We start from the raw sequence: 21,779 nt of genomic DNA, 5'->3' as shown, positions 1-21,779 counted from the left end.
TGATTTTTACCAGCATCATTATTATTATTAGTGAGATGGGTATGGGAAACTGAACTCTTCGCAGGCCTAGGGCTGGGCAACCTCGCTGCAGCAAAATTACATTGGCCTTATCCACAATGCGCAGCTTGTATATTCAGGCATTTATCAAAAATAAAGTAATTAGAAGATATGCAGTAGGCACATTTGGTGTCGGCTTTTTCCCCCTTTTTCATTTCGTTTAACAAGCTTCAAATTGATTGTGATTTGCAAGCATTTTAGTTGCTTTATGATTACAAACAGCATCAAAACTAGCCAGAGACGTTAGAGGGTGGTGGTTCGTGCGCAATCCATTTGACAGATCCCTCAAACTGTCAAGGTCAGCTGTGCCTTTCTTCTAATTTTATGTCAATGGGGAACCATAGTCAAGAGGCTGGTGTTGGCTTATCATGGGCAGGATCAGTGATCAGAATAGATTTCTATCCTGTCCTCGTGATTGTTTCCTCCCAACATTGTAGCAGTTACCCCAAATCCATGAAGGCACTGCTGTGAGGTCCACCAACCAATAGAAAAGCTTACATTACAGGGGTGACACTGACTTTGAGTTGGAAGTCATTATTGGTATATTGAGTGCCCCTGTGGGTGTGGAGTAAGATAACTACAGGTATGTGCAGGCTTTTGTCTGTGTCCACTTTTGACTGGTCACCTCAGGTTAAAGCAGAGTTCCACCTGAAAAAAAAAAAAAAAGTCAGCTGCTACAAAAACTGTAGCTGCTGACTTTTAAACTACAGTCACTTACCTGTCCCTCAGTCCAGCGGTGTCCTCACCACTGCCGGTTTCACCGTCTGTCTTCTCTCCCTGGCGCCGGCATCTTCAGTGTGGGCACCTGGCTGTGACAGCTTGCGGCTTCACAGCCGGGTGCCCACTGCGCATGTGCGAATAGCGCTGCTCTTTGTGAATGGTCCCGTAATCTTCTGGGACCTGTCACGTGTCCCAGAAGACTACGGGGAGGGAGTGGGGGGAAGATAACTTCCGTATTAGACGATCGCAGCGTAAGTGGGAGCAGGTACCTGTCAAATTCGCGTACCCGCTCCCCAAAGGTGCCAATGCTTAATGGTGAGCGGGGACAAAGCATTAAAGCGGAACTTCTCTTTTTGGGTGGAGCTCTGCTTTAAGTACTGTATAGAAAAGTGACAGACAGTTGCACAAATTCTCTTTATTCAGTATCTGTCACACGACCAGATGCTGGCATTTCGCAATGCCATCTGTTTAGCATTCTAAAAGAACTACTGATTCGTTATCTCAGTCAAAAAAGGCACCCACATTGTCTGATATGGGGTCAAGTGACCAAATGCTAAAAGTCATCTGACAGGCACCAGTCAAGGAGAAAGTTTGATAACTGTATGGTAAAGATAATCATTCTGCCACTGTCTCTATTTCTGTTTACAGTACTAGGTGTGCCAAGTGGCAAGAGACTACTGGTCCACTTGAAAAGAAAAAAACAACTTGCATCATGGTTTATGTTAAAAACCTTCATATGTAACCAAATGCTGTTTAAGTTGGATTGTAGTGTCAAGAAACTACAATCCACCTAAACATACACTGTATGGCCCAGTGCTGTTGGATACCTGATCATCCCGCCCATGTAATCCCATTCTAACACCATGAGCATTAACATAGGGTTGGCCCATCATTTGCAACATCGCTCTTCTGGGAAGGTTTTTTCACAAAGAGTGTATCTGTGGGAATTTGTGCCAAAAGAGCCGGACAAAAGAGCATTTGTGAGGTCCTGGAAAACCTGTTTGGGAATTAACATTGTTATTCACCCTAAAGGTGTTTATTAGGATTGAAGTCATGGTCTGTGCATGTCACTCAAGTTCCTCCACACCAGACTCATTGAACCATGTTTTTACAGAATTTGCTTTGTACACAGGGACGTAGTGGTGCTGAGACAACAAATGGCTTTCCCTAAATTGTTGCCATAAAGTTGAATTTGTACAATTGCCTAAATATCTTTGTGTGCTTACTACTCTGCACAGGAAAAAACTGAACTGAATCATTTCATATACCTGTAGCCATGGAGTTAGGTGTGATGGTCTGGTGTCTATAAATGTCTGTAGTGTATTTTGCAATCATCTGTTGATTTTCAGTGCAGTATTTAGCTGTGCTGCATAAAACTAGAGTCAATACTACAGTCTTTTGCAGCCCTTCTCAATCAGGGTGCCTTGAGGTTTCTTCAGGGGTGCCTTTACAAAATATCTAAAAATTGCCAAAAACTTTTATACAAGCCAGCGGGTGGAACAAATCTGCCTTTTAGTTACACAAAAACCACAGGTTTTCATTGTGCGTGATTACGACCTTCTAGCCAACCAATGACATCATCAGTTGATGAGGATGTCAGATGCCTGCACATCATCCTAGTTTGACCCTCCCTTGACTCCATCAGTGTTGGGGTCACATTAGCTGAGTGCTGGAGAAAAACTGAGGGAGAAGAGAAACATAGGAATACTAGTCAGTACCAGTGAATGAAAGTGTATTTGCTTTGGAAGAATAAATCACCTCTAACGTTGGGTGTGCTACATGTGTGGATGTTGCTGTGTTATATAAAACTATTAGAATAGTTTTTCCCATTTTAGAATGGGGTGCCCTTTTAAAATTATGGACAGTCTAGAAGCACCCCATTTTAGAGTGGGGTGCCTCAAGACTGTCCATAATTATAAAGGGTGCCTTGAGACTGTCCATAATTTGAAAGGGTGCCTCGGGACTGTCCATCATTTGAAAGGGTGCCTCGGGACTGTCCATCATTTGAAAGGGTGCCTCCGGACTGTCCATCATTTGAAAGGGTGCCTCGGGACTGTCCATCATTTGAAAGGGTGCCTCGGGACTGTCCATCATTTGAAAGGGTGCCTCGGGACTGTCCATCATTTGAAAGGGTGCCTCGGGACTGTCCATTTGAAAGGGTGCCTCGGGACTGTCCATCATTTGAAAGGGTGCCTCGGGACTGTCCATCATTTGAAAGGGTGCCTCGGGACTGTCCATCATTTGAAAGGGTGCCTCGAGACTGTCCATCATTTGAAAGGGTGCCTCGGGACTGTCCATCATTTGAAAGGGTGCCTCGGGACTGTCCATCATTTGAAAGGGTGCCTCGGGACTGTCCATCATTTGAAAGGGTGCCTCGGGACTGTCCATCATTTGAAAGAGTGCCTCAGGACTGTTAATTATAAAGGGTGCCTTGACTGAAAAAAGGTTAAGAAACACTGGTCTATTGGACTGACTTTCACTGTGTGCCTCCAGACTTCAACACTCTACAACCCTTTCTTTTCTTCTTTTTAAATCATTTTTAGAATGGTTGCACAGATCTTCCCATCATCATCTGCTGGTCCCTGGCCTCTCCATTCAGTTTCTTCTAAATTTCTTAAACAAACGCTTGAGTGAATATCAGGTGTAAGCTTGAGAGACATAAAATGCAGCCCATCACAGAGACACTTTCCGTGTGCAGGTCTATTTAACCGAAATTAAACTCTGCATAAAATCTTCTTAGTGCCCCACAGTGCACATTACTAGCATCTCCTAGTCATGAACTGCAATTAAGTGCATGTAATAGGTGTTCAATGGAGTCTTGCTTAAAGAACAAGCAGATGACCTTTTAATAGGAATATGGGGAGACAACATTACCGACATTAATGTGAAATCACTTGGACGGTTGCTCTACATTAACTGAACACAGCAGTTTCTGCTCTACTCCAGTCTGATAATCCCACAGTAGAGCTAAAAGAGTGCCAGTGCTGATTAAATACTCTCAGCGTGTGACAATGGTGTAGTGTCATCCTCTGCACCCGGGATAAGAGCTCTTGGGGGTGCTTTGCAGTTTATTATTCGAGACCATTGTGACCCTGATTTCTTAAAAGGTTTGTCCGCGACTCTTATATAATTTGGATAAACTTAGATTTGTTTATAGTTGGGATTTACGTTTTTAGGCTTGTTTACATATTAGGGCCTATTTACACATCTGGTATATGCTGAGTTTAATGCACTGTAAAGTGGACCACTCATTTAGAGGGATTCCTTATGCCTTCTTAGTTTTCTGTCCTGGAGACGTTCTATAACCAAACTTAAAGAGGTTGTAAAGGCTCAAGGTCTTTTACCTTCATGCATTCTATGCATGAAGGTAAAAGAGCACCTCTGTGCAGCGTCCCCCACTAATACCTAAAACCCCTCTCAATCCAGCGATGTGCACTGGAGTCTTGGCTATCCCTCTTCTCATCGGCTGAAACAGAAGCAGGAGCCATTGTCAATCACAGCCAGCGAGACAATGAGAAGAGAGAAGGGGCAGGGCTGAGTCAAGGCTCTGTGTGTGAATGGACACACAGAGCAGCAGGTGACCCCATAGCAATCTGCTTGCTGTGGGGGCACCTGATAAGAGAGAGGCCAGGAGTGCCGGAGAGGGACCCCAGAAGAGGAGGATCTGGGCTGCTTTGTGCAAAACCACTACACACAGTAGGTAAGTATAGACATGTTTGTTATTTTTGCTTTGAAAAAAAGCCTTCAGCATCACTTTAAGCAATGGCTGCCTGATTCTAACAGTCTCTTGTGATTACATGAATACAGTGCCGTATTAAAAACATTTTTAAACAATTTTTGGGTCCTGGCTTTGAAGACAGTGAATTACATGGAGTGGGCTCCTTTCTGTTCTACGTTTTTGTCTGACGGCACAGTACAGCCACATACTGGCTAACTCAGGGGTGTCAAACCCCAACTGTTGTGAAACTACAAGTCCCATCATGCCCCTGCCTTTGGGAGTCATGCTTGTAACTGTCAATCTTGCAATGCCTCATGGGACTTGTAGTTTGGCAGCAGCTGGAGGACCACCAGTTTGACACCCGTGGGCTAAATGTTGCATTGTTTACACTGGCCTCTGCCTATGGGCACAGTTCTTTTAGAACAGGAAAATAAATAACAGATGTCAGATGCTATATTTGCAAAGTTGCCTGGTGCACCTAGATATAGTAAAAAAAAAAAAAAAAGTGAATGTTTTAAAATATTCTGGTTAAGTGTATCTGTTAAGTCCATTCTTAGTAACCTGTTCACTAGAAAGTAAGTATATATTGGCATTTGCTGCTGTTCATCTTTGGCTAAACTGTACTTGCAGAAGAAAACAAAAAACCAGGAGGGTAACCCCTTCACATGCATATTTGATTTCATGTCTTCTGTGTCAAGAGTCATAAACTATATTTTCTATGCTGCACTGCATTCATGTAATCGTTAAAGATCAAAAACTGCTAAAGCAGGCAGCCACCGTATAGCTAGCTACAGTATAAGGAAGGCATACAGAAATGCAAATAGCTTCCTACCAGAGGGGCATGGTTTCTCTTTTTCTGTCAACTAAATATATCAACTTCCTATTTTGCATGAAAATCTAGGATAATCTGCATTTCCATGCAAGCCTCAGTAATGATATTATAAGAACAGTCATATGTTGGAAATCACTAACAAGTGCATGTGTTCTTTATGCTCTGGATGGATTGTATTGTTGAAATGATAACATTATCCAGCTTGGATTCCCAGGGTGTTAGTTAACATTGTCTTGTATTTCTTAAATGTATTTAATGAACACGAAATTGCCTGGAAATAGAACATCTGTCAGATGTACTTTTTAATGTCATCGGTCAAGGAGTGTGATCTTGTTTTCCACACCTCATGAATAATTCATTGTGTTTGTGATAATCAGAAGCTAATTTGAAGGAGGGAGAAGTTGGCGTAGCAAGGAAATAAGTTTTCTTTTCCAGGAAAAAGGGCAAAGCTACCAATGATGGCGAACTGAATATTTTAGCTGTAAAGCACCTGAATATGAGGAGACATTCGTTGCCAGTGCCATTCATTCTATTTCAGGTGTAAATGTACATACAAAATGTATAGTGGTAGATGCTTTAGGACATAAATGGGCCCAAGCAGGATTTGATGACAGAAAGACCAGATGAACTTCGCTTTGCTTTCATGTTTTCACGTGGCTTTCAGGGAGAAAAATATAAGTGAATTTGTACTGTTTGAGGTTTATGAAACTTTAGAATACAATCCTTTTCTTGAGGCCATGGCAAGGATGACTTTGAAAAGCTGGATTTTAAGAGAACCAGTCAAGAGAACCAGGAGCAGGAACTTCCATGCTCCTGGTTGGCATACTTATTCTGGGTCAGTGACTCGGTATTTAAACCTTTGGATCAGTATCCAGACAATCAGGGCTGGGGAGAAGTGAGATTGTTGGTATCAAATGACCAGAAGTTCTGAGCTGTCCTTATGGGCAGCACAGTGGCTAAGTGGTTAGCACTTCTGTCTGGCAGTACTCGGGCTGCTGGTTCGAATCCCAACCATGGCACCACCTGCCTGGAGTTTGCATGTTCTCCCTGTGCCTGCGTGGGTTTCCTCCGGATACTCCGGTTTCCTCCCACACTCCAAAGACATGCTGATAGGTGAATTGGCTCCTGTCTAAATTGGCCCTAGTATGTGTATGGATGAATGTGAGTTAGGGACCTTAGACTGTACACCCCTTGAGGGTTAGGGACTGATGTGAATGCATAATATATATGTAAAGCGTGGCGTAAATTGACGGCGCTATATAAGTACCTGAAATAAATAAATAAATAATAAGAGTGGGCATGCGCAAGAATGACTATACAGTTTTAAAATGAACCCGTGCGTTGCTCATGTCCAGTTTTACTTAACTGCCACCCTTCCAAGCTGCACATTTCTTTCATTCTTTTCCACTGTACTGCTTGGCTTCCAATAGAAATGCACAGTACTTCTGAGTATAGGGAGAAAGTCTCTCCTTCCCCATTCTCCTACATGGGAAGGCTGGTGCTTGCTGTTGTATGATTGGGGAGAGAGTCCTTAGTCCTGGATAAGCAATTGGAGCTTATGCAGAACTTCCTTTCCACCATCCCAGTGGCCAAAAAGATATGTAGGGGAGGAGAGAAGGTCTGAATGTGTTTCTGGAGAAAACGACAGTTAAGTGAAAATGTTACTTTGTCCTGAGTGGCCTTAAACTAGTATAACAGCGTGGACTTACAAAAAAGTGTATATTTTGCTCCTTTTAAAGCTTTTCATACTTTAGTCTTCAGCTTAAGAGGCTGGTTAGGTTTCTTGAAGTCTGGCAGTTGTTGCACTGTATCAAATAACAGCTCTGTAGTTCTTAAAGAATAGCTGACTTTAAAGAAATATGAAAGCTATGACTGCTGACCTCTTTCCAACTATTCTAGTTGACATTGACTTCACAACGTTCCAGTTTTCTTACTCAAAACAAGTCTGTAGCTTGTAAAGGGAAAGGAACTTCCATGCTCCTGGTTGGCATACTTATTCTGAGTCAGTGACTCGGTATTTAAACCTTTGGATCAGTATCCAGACAATCAGGGCTGGGGAGAAGAGAGATTGTTGGTATCACATGAGCAGAAGTTCTGAGTTGTCCTAAAAGGCATTAAGAAATGCCAAGTTGCAATCAACAACATGCCATGGGGTTTGTTAGGCTCTTTGCATGAGAACACAACCACAGTTAATATTTTAAACAATTTATCTTGGTCACAAGGCCTACTTTATTTTTTGTATTTTTTTTTTCAGGCTGAGGACGAGTTTGTCTACTGGCCAAGTCGTGAAGAATCTATGAACTGTGAGGCCTTTACTGTGACTCTTATCAGCATGGACAGGTTGTGTCTCTCAAATGAGGAGCAAATCATCATTCATGATTTTATCCTTGAAGCTACACAGGTAAGACCTTGAAAAGTTGCAGAAACATGGAACTGGCCCTAAAACAGGCCCTACACCAACAGGTCGTTAGATTAAAAAAAAATCTTTATTTTGTTCATTTATTTTTTTGTAATTATTTCTGTGGAAAGCTGTATGAATCTGAGATTTAAGCGACAAGTTAATGGTGCAGATACATATGTATTCCAATGCAAGATCAAATAAAAGACGTAATACATTTTCGAGGGCTAGAGATCACCCCCTTCACCAGGACTATAGGATTGGAAACAATGTATGCAAACTGGACTGGATAAATAATACACTGTATATGTTATTTAGACAAATGATATATTCAAGCGCAGTGTCCATCAGCCGCTGGTTTGGACTGCCCATAGCAGCTGTTGATGAACACTGTGTTTTAATATTCCTCTGGTCTAAATACCCTATAAATTTAAGTACAATTATAACTGGGACTATAAATGTACCCCCTAAGGTATAATACAAAAGAGAATATCAATGTATAAAAACAGTATTTTATTGTTACTATATACATATATCTCAAATAAACATTTAAAAGACTTCTAAAATAAATAATGTTGCTTGAAGTGTAACCAAATATCTGTTCATAAGATCCTAATCTTAACTGGCTGACGCATTTTGTGGAAAAAATGCTTCCTCGGGGCCTTGGATCTTGTTCTACACAAACTAGAACAAAATATATATAGTTAATGACATCATGTAACAATCACGGCATTATGAGAAATCATATACAACAATTTTATGACATACACAGTTAATATAATTAACCCCAATTAGTAAATACCCACTCTGAAGTGTGAGGCAAAATCAGAAAGGTCCCAGAAAAAGATGGAGGGAATAAAAAAAAAAAAAAAAGGGAGAGAAGAAATAATGTGTATATATACATGTTTATTACCTTATGTTCACATGTGCGACAATGTGTGTCCAATGACAAACCCCTGCCGGGCCCGTGGGGAGGGACTTAATCATGGAACGCCACGATCTTAGAAACACTTTCAATGGACCACTGAATAACAAATGGAAAAGACTAATATGATCTTCTCTATATATATCAAAAACATCCTAATGACAATATAAAACTACCTCCATTTATGAAGGCCTTACCTCAAATATCAAGATCTTAGAATTTAATAGACTCCAAGGACAGATATAACGTCATTAGCACTGAAATTCTGAGTCTTTGACTCCAGCCATATATTGCCTGTAAAGGCTGAATCATGTCCAAATATGCGACTCTAAACATAAGCAAACAAAGAATGGAGCATTCAGAATATGGTGCAGCTATGCATGGTATGCAAGCGGCTTCTAGCTTGTTTAACTACTTTCCATCCGGCCCATGTACATAAACGGCCAGACGGGAGCAGTGCAGGAGCGGGTGGCCGTTTATAAACAGCCTCCACGTTCACTGCCTGTGCGCACTCCCTGGGAGCACGTGGCACCGCGATCCGGTGCCCGCTGTGTCACTTTTTTTTCAAAATGTTTGGAATTTTTCATTTATATAGCAAAAAAATAAAAATCCCAGTGGTGAATAAATACCACCAAAATAAAGTTTTATCTGTCTCAAAGAAATGCTTAAAATTTCAGTGTGTACAGTGTTGTATGACCGCACAATTGTCATTCAAAGTGTGATAGCACTGAAAGCTGAAAATTGGCCTGGACAGGAAGGGGGTGAAAGTGTCCGGATCTGAAGTGGTTATTAACTACTTGCCAACCGCAGATAGCCGAATGAGGGCTACACTGCGGCCGGCCAGTTCTGAGAGGGCGTCCTATGACGTCCTTCCAGAACGCGCTCTCCTGCGCGCCCCCGGCAATCTCCTACGGACACAGCTGATCACGTGATGTGGTAAATCACAACGGCCTTTTACCACGTGATCAGCTGTGTCCAATGACACGCTGATCACTGGGAAATGCAATTGCTGATTCTCAACTGCACTTTCCTCATGCTGTCAGAGCGTGAGGAAAGTACTGCCGAGAACTGGCAGTTGTCAGAGCAGGGATTGGCACCGATCATCAGGGCACTGATGATCAGTGCCCTGATGATCGGTGCCCAGCAGTGCACCCACCTGTGCCACCCAGCAGTGCCACACACCTGTGCCCAGAAGTGCCACCCACATGTGCCCAGCAATGCCATCCACCTGTGCCCACCAGTGCCACCCACCTGTGCCCACCAGTGCCACCCATCAGTGCAGCCCAGCAGTGCTGCCAGTCAGTGCCCAGTGGTTGTGCCAGTCAGTGCCCAGCAGTGATGCCAGTCAGTGCCACCTATCAGTGCCGCCTATCCGTGCCACCTCATTAGTGCTGCCTATCAATGCTGCCTATCCGTGCCACCTCATTAGTGCTGACTATCAGTGCCGCCTATCCGTGCTGCCTATCAGTGCCGCCTATTAGTGCCCATCAGTGCTGCCTCATCAACGCACATCAGTGAAGGAGAAAAATTACCTGTTTGAAAAATTTTATATTAGAAACAAAGAAACTTTTTTTTTTTTTAAAGTTTTTGCACTTTTTTTGTTTTATAGCGCAAAAAGTAAAGTGCCCAGCAGCGATTAAATACCACCAAAAGAAAGCTCTATTTGTGAGAACAAAATGATAAAAATTTCATATGGGTACAATCTTGCATGACCGCGCAATTGTCAATCAAAGTGCGACAGCACTGAAAGCTGAAAATTGGCCTGGTAAAGAAGGGGGTATAAGTGCCCGGTAGGGTGGGGGTTAATCTTTGACAATAAAACCTGTAAGATTACCGGTAGTTTCTATGCAGAGTTGCTACAGATTTTACACATTGCAGTGTTTCCAGTTCATCCCCTGAATCAATAGGCGCATAATTGAAATATTAAAATTGTTGTGGTTCATAAGGGGTATACTGGTACAGGTGCCTTTTTACTATCGTTTTTTTTGTTATAAACAGATCTGATCTGTTGACTATAAATTGTATCAAAGTTGGTAGGAAAAGACTCTCCTGACCTGTATAGTTCTGCTTATAACACTTGTGGTATAAAATGTAGATTTTTTTTTTGCACATTTTTATTTCTTTTACATGTTTATCTCTGTTCTCCTGTAGGATGATTATGTTTTGGAAGTGCGGCATTTCCAGTGTCCAAAATGGCCAAACCCAGACGCTCCCATAAGCAGCGCATTTGAACTTATTAACGTCATTAAAGAAGAAGCTCTAACGAGAGATGGACCTACCATTGTGCACGATGAGTATGTACCAGTAATAGCTAAAATTGCTGTGTTATGCATTGCTAATAATCAGAGACTTACAAATCACAGTTCTCTTCCAGACATAACAATACTGACAGTCTTGACCATAAAATCTAAATAATATAACATATCTATAGGCTGCCCTGTTGTTTTGTGAAATAGATGAGTCAACAAAAGGGCACGAACAATCAACAAAAAGATGTTTATTTTATTGGAAGCAGATGAAATGCATTCACACTTATAAAAAGCAATGCAAAAGAGGTGTCTACATGCTTAGCAAAGGGGGCACCCAGAATTGGAGCCACATGGAATTTATTTATTACAGGTACTTATATAGCGCCGTCAATTTACACAGCGCTTTACATATATATTGTACATTCACATCAGTCCCTAACCCTCAAGGAACGTACAATCTAAGGTTCCTAACATACATACTAGGGCCAGTTTAGACAGCCAATTAACCTGCCAGCATGTCTTTGGAGTGTGAGAGGAAACCGGAATACCCAGAGGAAATCCACGCAGGCACAGGGAGAATATGCAAACTCCAGGCAGGAGGTGGTGTGGTTGGGATTTGAACCGACGACCCTAGTACTGCCAGGCAGAAATGCTAACCATTTTGCCACTGTGCTGCCCCATTTCCTTTTGATGCTTTTGAATGCATCACCTGTACTATCACGTATACTTGGAAGGGCATTGGTTCATGATATCAGCGAGAGGGCCTGTCCAACATCAAACTAGTAAGATTACACTTGGATTGGTTGCTGTAGGCAACAAGATTTTTTTTTTTTTCCCTTAGAACCCCAACATATTTTTAATCTTTGGCAAATGACTGCACACGCATACATTTTTTTCTCTGAAGCCTGCGGGCTGAACTAAAAAAAACTGCCAGATTCCTCCATCCATGCTATACAGTGCGATTGGACGAACCTCCTGCTGTGGATACTGTATTTTGACAGCCAACCCTACCGGCTTTCAAAATGCCATTATGCCATATGCGTCTAATTTGGACAGCATTTTTACACCCAGTTCTTTTGATTTTTCAGTCCAGGGATGCTAGGTGTGAGGGTGATGACAGGGCCACCCACTGAATGAATTTGGACAGCCACCCACTGAATGAATATGGCCAGCTTAACAGCCTGAGAGTCGGTCTCATACCACCTCTACTAAACACTGGAGCTCAATTTAAATCCACACAGCCCAGACAACCAGCACGGGACTAACTCTGTTGCAATACTGATTTTCAAACAAGAATTGTGTCAAAGCTCTAATCAAAATAGACATTTTTGAATTTTCAGTGTAAGGGCTCCTTTACACCAGATGCAGTCGAATGCATTTTTATGTTCAAACTGAGTTTATTAAAGGTTTTACACAAGATACAAGGGAAAAAAAGGTACAGTAAAAGGAGGGGAAGGTAAATAAACACATGGGAATAAAATAATAATAAGCAAATCAAACAAACATTCATGAACGACCCGGGACTGTCAAAGCACAATTCCCACAACCAGGGGCGGACTGACAACTCATGGGGCCCCCGGGCAATAGGGGATCATGGGGCACCTGTGTTCTTGCCCAAACTCAAAAAAGCCTATGAAAAAGGTACCAGGGGCATCTCATGGGTCCCCCTACTGACCCCGGGCCCTCGGGCAGTGCCGAGTTTCCAAATGGTCAGTCCACCCCTGCCCACAACCATACAGAAGACAGTATATAAATAAATAATCCTACGTCTAACATTCACCGCAAATGGAACGCTACCTATACTGTTAGGGGTAAACATGGCGGGTGAGTAAAGAAGAAGCCTAACAGAAATTGGTCGGTGCACTCTGAGAAGGACCATCTTACAGCCCCACCCTGTCCCAATGTCCAAAAGATATGAGTAAGAGTTAAAAAAAAAAAAAAAAAGTAGGGGGGACGAGAAGAGGTGGGGGGAGGCGAGAAGGGAATAAAGGTACATATGCAAAAAAATGTATGTATTTCAGTGAGCCTAGTTTACGCCATTGCAGTGTCTTCCTGTTTAGCTTGCTGCAAATGCGTGTAAACGTACCAGAACGCTCATGAACAAATGCATGTAAACATACCAGAACGCTCATGAACAAATGCATGTAAACGTACCAGAACGCTCATGAACAAATGCATGTAAACGTACCAGAACGCTCATGAACAAATGCATGTAAACGTACCAGAACGCTTATGAACAAATGCATGTAAACGTACCAGAACGCTTATGAACAAATGCATGTAAACGTACCAGAACGCTTATGAACAAATGCATGTAAACGTACCAGAACGCTTATGAACAAATGCATGTAAACGTACTAGAACGCTCATGAACAAATGCATGAAAATGTGACTCGGTAAAAAAAGAAAAAAAAAGTATAATGCCAAAAAAGGCACAGTAAATGCATTATGAATGCATGTAAACACACGTGGAACTGCACACTAAGCCTGGGAATTGCAGTGTATTATTATTATTATTATACAGGATTATATAGCACCAACAGTTTGCGCAGCGCTTTACAAAATGAAGGCAGACATTACAGTTACACTACAATTTGGTACAAGAGGAAACCGAGGGAGCTGCTCATTAGAACTTACAATCTAGGAGACAAGCGGTATATTAATACAAATGTATGAAAAGACTATATATATATATATATATATATATATATATATATAGTATATATATATATATAAAATTTATAATAATTTAATTTTTATTTAGTTTTTTTTTTTAAATAAAGCAGCCACTTCATGAATTAAAAGCCTGTCCCCTGGACCCTTTCCGCAGTGCTCCCTGCAGAGTTAAAGCAATAGCTCTCCAATCAACAACACTCATGTACCCTACTGATTGTCCTAGCTCTGACTCAGTGAAGGGTATGTCTGAGCTCAACAGATAAGAGAGCACTGCTTCCACGAAGAGAGCAAGGGGCGTACTTTACAGCGTGCTGGCACAAACTCTCTACCAGGGGCGGACTGCCCATTTGGAAACTCGTGCACTGCCCGGGGTCAGTAGGGGGCCCCATGAGATGCCCCTGGTACCTTTTTCATAGGCTTTTTTGAGTTTGGGCAAGGACACAGGGGCCCCATGATCCCCTATTGCCCGGGGGGCCCATGAGTTGTCAGTCTGCCCCTGCTCTCTACTCAGGCTCTCTACTCAGGCTACTTTCTGACATAAATGAGCTGTGAGAATTTGCTCACCTTTTGATTCACCTGAAATTTATTTAGCTGATTTAGTCTCAGGTATAAATATAATTAAGAATACAGAGGCATATTAGAGAGAAGTGCCGTCACTAGGCTAAGTGTTTAGCACTCCTGCCTTGTAATACTAAAGTTTGAATCCAAACTTCAGTACTATCTGCATGGAGTTTCTATGTTCACCCTGTGTTTATGTGGGTGTCCTCCCATACTCCAAAACATACTGTTGGGTTAACTTTCCTCCTCCCAAGTTGCCCCTATACAACCCCTACACGTGGGTGTGGTAATATGGTGGACTTGGTGATTGGTGAGAATAGTTCCACGCACTTTGTAAAGTGCTGCATAATGCATTGGCACCATGTGCATACAGAGCATTTTAACCACTTCGTGCCTAAGGGTAAAACAAATCTTAATGCCTAAGCACAATTTTGCAACTTTGACATGTGTTAGCGAAACCGTACATATCACCACAACTACTTTGTGCATCCAGGTGTATTATACCTAGTTTTTTGCAGGACAAATTGGGCTTTCATTTGGTGGTAAATCTTATTTTTTTTTATTACCAAAGGAAAACTGTCCAAAAATAGTAAAAATAAACATTTTTTTAAATGTAGCTGTATAGTTCTTACAACTGCCATAATCTACCACCAAATAACAACCCAAAATATATTCTCCTGCTCCTGACGATACCACATGTGTGTATGTTAGTTGTTGGTTTTATCTGTAGTACAGCACAGAAACAAAAGTGCACAATTTGCTTTTTTTCTTTTTTTTTTACTGCCACTAATGGACACTGATACTAATTTAAAAGTTAAAAAAAAAAAAAAACCTGACCTTGACCCAAACACTAACCCTGGCACAGACCTAGATCAAACCTTGATCAAGGTATTTTTGTTTATTTTTTATTCTTTTTTTTATTATTCTTTTTTTTTATTTTTATACATACTTGGTTTTTTTCTCTCTGAAAGGTTTGGGGTGGGCTTCACAGTGACTGATCACTACGACAGTCAATCAGAGGCTATCGCAGATATCAGGTGAACCGGAATCGGGAGTTCCGGGTCCCAGTTGTTAGAACAGGACCTGCGAATCTCAGTGACACCCCGGTCTTTGTGCTGGGAGCGCGCCACACCACGCGCTCCCAGCAGAAAGACAGGTATGCAAATTGGGTTAATAAGGGAATATAATTAGGAATTTTACTCTGTAAAAGAAATAAATATTAGTACAATTTAACTTATGTCACAAGGGCAGTTGAGCAGTTAGACGAAACAAAGAAATCATTTGTACTGTTTTTATTCAACATAGGTTTTGTTAGAATGGAAGCATGATCCCAAGTATTTTACCACATTAATTATGTTACATATGAGTCAATAGTCTGCCTGGCTTATTCGTCATAAATTGTCATTTTTTTTCTAGCCATAATGCACATTAAACACGGTCCTTTCTTTAATTATCACTAAAGGAAATGTAGCTGAAAATGAGTTTTTTTTTTCCTCCCTGCTTTTCGAAGTAGAAATTGCTGTAAATTTACAATATAAAACCCAGGAATAATTATGTCCACAAATTAGTTTGAGAAATATGAATCTCCAAATGCCAAGGCACAGCTGTATTAATTTGATGATTTGTGCTTTAATTTGTTTGGAGTTTGAGGTTATCAAATTCTTCTAGAAAAATTTGCAAGTCATTAGCCTGCTGCCATATGTTGCCAGACTGCCAGCATCTGATACTTTAAAAATTATTTGGGCCATTTCCATGCAAATGTCATGTTCTTTCCTTGGACAAATGTGAATCTTATAGAGTGTGTGAAAGCTGGGGCAGGATTCATTTGTTTTCTGGAAAGTAAAAATGTTCTTCTATAAAAAGTCATTGTCTGCAGCTAGATATTCCAGGTGTTTAAAGTTTGCAAGTTGTGGAAGACTTTTTTTTTAATCTACTGGAATAGGCAGGCTGTTATTTTCAAGACATAGTCAACGTTTTTGGTGAAAAGCCACCTTTAGTGTAAAGTCTTGTTGAGGAACACTTCTAAAAGTCTTCAGCCTATTTCCAGGTTTCCGACGTTCTTCATTTGCATGTATGGGTCCAGATCCCTCATTTCTAACTTAGAAATTAGATCTTTGATTTTAGAAAGCTAAATTCATAAGAAGGTGCAAGCATTATACCCTGTATTGGATTTTATATAGGTTATACCTTTCCTATAGATTTGCTATTTGGCTACCTTTTTTATGGCTTTTGCTATGTTAATTGTCTTTGCTTTTGATATATACATCTTTTTGTAAGCAGGGAGGTGGGTCCTTCCTCTGGAGATGGAAGATGCCCAAGAAATGGAAAGCCTTTAACCCCAGCAATTTTGTAGATGAGTTACAGAAAATTGTTATAGTGTAAAAAGTAGGTTTGACGTGAGGGTGGATGTCCAGCAGTAATCACACAGCAACCTGTACCTTCTGGAACGCCATCTAAGGCTGGCCATACATTATACAGCTTTAAGATTTTTGGTTTAGATTTACCAAAAACCATATAATAGGAGGTCAAACCCAAACAACACTTTCAGTTGTATCCAATTAGGCAGGCTCTTGCACTACATAGTTGAAGGTAAATCTAAAGGAAATTGGGCAGAAAATGGTATAGTGTATGGCCAGCCCAAGTTCCTATATCCTCTCAATTGTAAAAAGTAGGTTTGACGTGAGGGTGGAGGTCCAGCAATAATCACACAACTACCTGTACCTTTTGGAGCGCCATCTAAGGCTGGCCATACATTATACAGCTTACTTAAGATTTTTGGTTTAGATTTACCAAAAACCATATAATAGGAGGTCAAACCCAAACAACACTTTCAGTTGTATCCAATTAAGCAGGCTCTTGCACTACATAGTTGAAGGTAAATCTAAAGGAAATTGGGCAGAAATTGGACAGAAAATGGTATAGTGTATGGCCAGCCCAAGTTCCTATGTCCTCCCAATTGCCACAGATGTTACAAGAGGACCTCACTAGAGTTTTTTCTTGTTTGTTTTATTTATTTTGAATGCAGTCCATGGTATTAAATGTGCAAGAGCAGGGGAGAGATTTCCCAACAGGGAGAAGCATCTATAGCAGGGTTTCTGGAAGGGAAAATCCAGCTTCCAAGTACTTGAGAGCTCTAAAAATTTAATGGCTATTTCAGCCCACCAGCATCCCGTTAAATAACTATTTTCTATTTTGCAGCCTTCAACAATAGCTGTTGCTCCTTTGGTACAACAGATGACTTTGAAAGCTTTGTTCATTAAAATTACAACAGAACGTTTGGAAGATTGTGCTTTTTCCTAGCGGACACCACACAACGACTCTTTGTATGCGCTTCAGAATGATATCTCTGAGCGTCTTCAGAGAGCAATCTGGACAAAGCTGCGTTAATAGCGCCCTTGACCTCATTAGCCGCATGTTACTTTTCATTGGCAATTTTCTCCATATGAAACGTGACAACAGACACAAATGAAAAGGCAGAAGCAGGACACAGATAGCAAAACCAAGTCAGGGTCAGTAATTAGACATGGACATTCCTAAAGGACTTGTGCAACTGGACTAATTGGATAATAAGACTCTTGTGACAGAATAAGATGTTCGCCTTATTCTGTGCAGCTAACAGCACTTACATTCAACCTTGTTTGGCATAATTAGAGCAGCACATTAGCTACTGAGGAAGGTACAGACAAGGAGTGGAAGACATTTCAAATAGGAATCTGAAAAAAAAATGTAAAACTTCATCAAGCTACCAACTGAAATGTAAATAGTCCCATTAACCACTTCAAGTCCGGACATTTTCACCCCCTTCCTGTCCAGGCCAATTTTCAGCTTTCAGCGCTATCACACTTTGAATGACAATTGCGCAGTCATGCAACACTGTACCCATATGAATTTTTTAGCATTTTTTTGAGACAGATAAAGCTTTATTTTGGTGGTATTTATTCCAGAGTGGGATTTTTTTTTATTTGCTATGTAAATGAAAAAGTCCAAAAATTTTGAAAAAAAGTGTTTTTCTTATAAAATTTTGCAAATAAATAATCTTTCTTCATAAATCTTGGCCAAAATTTATTCCGTTATCTTTTTAGTAAAAAACAAATAAGCAAAATTAGTTTAGAACCAAAAATTATAATTTTAAAAAATGTTTTTTACATTTTTTTTAATTTTTTTTTTATTATTATTTGGGGTTTTTTTTACATACTGTCACCCTAGCAGTATAGTACTACTTGTGGGGGGTGATGAAGATTTTTTTTTTTTTTTTACACTGATTGCTTTTACACCCATAAAGGCTGTAAAAGTAATCATTTCTCCTTCTTGCAGCCATTGAGAACTACTGTGTGAGCTGTGATTGGTCAAAGCTTGTCACATGGTACAAGGCTGTTGTGAATAGCCTTATACCATGTGACCTCTGTGATCATTCACAGATTTCACACGTAGTAAGCAATGATGTCACAAGTGATATCTTCCTTACTACTCTGCATGTGATCACTGATTGGCCAATCAGTGATCACATGATCGGGACCTTGCACAGAGGTCCCATCCGACGATCGGTGTTCCACTGTGTCCGGAGGACACAGCGGGCACCGCATCGCGGTGCTGCACACTTCCAGGGAGCACGCACAAGCAGGGGGCGAGGCGGCCGTTTATAAACGGCCATCCGACTCTGCACTGCCACCGTCTGGCCGTTTATATACAACGGCCGGACGGGAAGTGGTTAAACTTACAGCAGATATACAAATGATATATTAGCATTTCTAAAAAAAAAAAGGTTGCGTAAAAAAAATTCAGGTTCTTATTAACATTTAAAGCACACCTGAGATGTGCCCATTCAGGGTAAAGCACTAGGTTTACGTTCACCTCCACCTCCCACTTTGCAGCATATGCTTACCTTTACTTTGCTGCTCTTCCTCCTCATCATTTATCTGCCAGGAGCAAAGAAAATACCTGGCACTTTCAGGTATGAAGAAGCATGTGACTCGCTCCGTGGGACATCGCTGGCCTTATCTACAGGCACCAGTCACATGGGAAGAGTCCATCACCTCTGAGCAGCTTGTAATTTACAAGTGGTGGTTTCCCCTGATGCCGACAGCTAAACGGAGCAAGGTGGGAGTGAAGGAAAGGTGTGAGCAACTAGCAAAGGAGGATCGGGGGATTAAAGTGAATCTGTCATTAGAATTTAAATTTTTTTTAATGTAAAAGTCCTTCAAAAATAGTGAATAGTCAATACAAAAATACCCCAGCACTCAAGATAGCCAACAAAGAAAAATCTGTCTATAAGCTCTTTCAACATTTATACTAAAACCAAGGTTACCATCAGTAAGGCTCGCCCTCCTTAATGGTACAGCAACACATTAGAACAGGGGTCTCCACATTTTCCAAGCAAAGGGCCAGTTTACTTAGGTAGACTATAGTCTTCTAAACTTTAGGTGAACCAGACCTTGGCCAGTGGCAGGTGAAAGTGCCCCAGCATCACTGGGAGTAAACAGTGCCTCAGGTTTGGTAGTCAGTGGGGGTAAAAAAAAAATTCCATAGAGCCTGTGGTCTATAGTCATAGGTATTAGTGGGAGGAATTGTGCCCCATCACTGGTGTCAGTGGAGGAAATAGTGCACACTATTGGTGTCAATAGAAAGAATTGTGCACCATCATTTGTGTCAATGGGAGGAATAGTTCCCCATTGTTGGTGTCAGTGGGAGGAATTATGCCCCACTGTTTTTGTGTCTCATCATTGTCAGTGAGAGGAATAGTGCCCCAAGGGCCAGATAAAGGCAAGCAAAGGGTCACATCCAGCCCCTGAGCCACAGATTGGAGTAGTATACACTGCATTAGAAGCCTAAACTTTCTCAAGGTGACTGAGAACTTGTTTGTTAATCAGAAGACCACTTATATGCTCCTTGCTGATCCTGCCAACGAGCATGACCCAGTGGCAAAGAAGATCGAGAGAGTGTATGGGGACTACACATTCGGTCAGAAAAGTCAAGCCCATAGTAACAAAGTAAAGCTAGTTTCAGATGTGTGTTTTTTGGCTCATAAAGGTAATAGCTAACACTGTAAGATGCCTGCTCTTAGGTCTTTAATGTTGAAACCTTAAAATGGCTGATTGGTTCTCTTTAAAGGAAACCTCTTCAGAATTTTCTTTTGTTACCTGCCATTTCTCCTTTTGAAACTATTTGATGCATTACTGTCATTTAATGGCTTTAATACTTTTGGGATCACAGATCTAGAATTAGCATGCATATCAGGAGTTGTGGCAGGCAACTACTGTTCTCAAAAGGAGGTCAGTATTGGCAGCTTAGATATTCCTCTAATTACAAGTTTCCTTTTAAGTTATTTAAAATCAGGCTATAATTTGGTGATAATTCTAGGGCAGTGGTTCTCAACCTGTGGGTCGCGACCCCTTTGGGGGTCGAACATCCCTTTCACAGGGGTCGCCTAAGACCATCGGGAAACATGTATTTCCGATGTGTAAAGAGAAGTTACTGTGTAGAAAGCAGCAGTATTGGAGGTAAAACGACACTTCATGAATTATAATTACTGGGTAAATAATTTATGGTTGGGGGTCACCACAACATGAGGAACTGTATTAAAGGGTTGCCGCATTAGGAAGGTTGAGAACCACTGTTCTAGGGAGATGTGTTTTACAGGAAAATACTTTTTGAGGAACACTACAGCCCTGGCCAAAAGTTTTGAGAATGACACACCTCTTCAGGATTGACCACAAGTTCACAATGTTATTAAGATCTGGGAAGTTTCCTGGCAATGGGCCCAAACTTTGATGTTTTGTTCCCCAAGCCACTTAGTTATCACCTTTGTCTTATGGCAAGGTGCTCCATCATGCTGGATGTTCTTGTGCCATTCTTTATTCACGGCTGTGTTCTTAGGCAAAATTGTGAGTGAGCCCACTCCCTTGGCTGAGAAGCAACCCCACACATGAATGGTCTCAGGATGCTTTACCGTTGGCATGACACAGGACTGATGGTAGCACTCGCCTTTTCCTCCCTGGACAAGGTTTTTTCCGGATGCCCCAAACAATTAGGGGATTCATCAGAGAAAATGACTTTACCCCAGTCCTCAGCAGTCCAATCCCTGTACCATTTGCAGAATATCAGTGTCCCTGATGTTTTTGATCTGGAGAGAAGTGGCTTCTTTGCTGCCTTTCTTGACACCAGGCTCCAAAAGTCTGCAGATGCACTCACACCTGCCTGCTGCCATTCCTGAGCAAGCTCTGGTGGTGCCCCAATCCCACACCTGAATTAACTTTAGGAGATGATCCTGGTACTTGCTGGGATTTATTAGGTGCCCTGAAGCCTTCTTCACAACAATTGAACCTCTCTCCTTGAAGTTCTGGATGATCCAATAAATGGTTGATTTAGGTGCAATCTTAGTAGCAGCAATATCCTTGCCTGCGAAACACTTTTTGTGTAAAGAAATGACGTTTGCACGTGTTGCCCTGCAGGTAAATTAATATTTGTGTCATTCTCAAAACTTTTGGCCAGGGCTGTATACTCTTCTGCCTCTTCCAAAGCTAGAATGTATGACACCATAAAAAATTAGCCTGTGCACAGCTACACATCACTCATTTAAGGGCTTTGTGCCCATGGGCCCCAAAAGACTTTTTGAGGAACACTACACTCTTCTACTTCTTTCAAAGCTA

At 41.3% G+C, this 21,779-nt stretch overlaps 1 protein-coding gene across 2 annotated transcripts in view; it reads left to right on the top strand.

Annotated features, from left to right (window-relative positions):
* PTPRG (protein tyrosine phosphatase receptor type G) overlaps positions 1-21,779 on the top strand; it is a 715,101-nt gene that overhangs the window by 683,075 nt on the left and 10,247 nt on the right. For both annotated transcript variants that reach the window (XM_089682035.1, XM_089682036.1), the window contains 2 exons: positions 7,582-7,728; positions 10,802-10,944. In XM_089682035.1, the coding sequence (XP_089538161.1) occupies positions 7,582-7,728; positions 10,802-10,944 (290 nt within the window). The remainder of the gene's footprint in view (positions 1-7,581; positions 7,729-10,801; positions 10,945-21,779) is intronic.

The sequence above is a fragment of the Staurois parvus genome, unplaced genomic scaffold (genome assembly GCF_062004578.1).
Source record: "Staurois parvus isolate SC_StPar_1 unplaced genomic scaffold, SC_StPar_1.0 ptg000283l, whole genome shotgun sequence".
Lineage (NCBI taxonomy): Eukaryota > Metazoa > Chordata > Amphibia > Anura > Ranidae > Staurois > Staurois parvus.
This window is presented reverse-complemented; position numbering and strand designations above follow the sequence as displayed.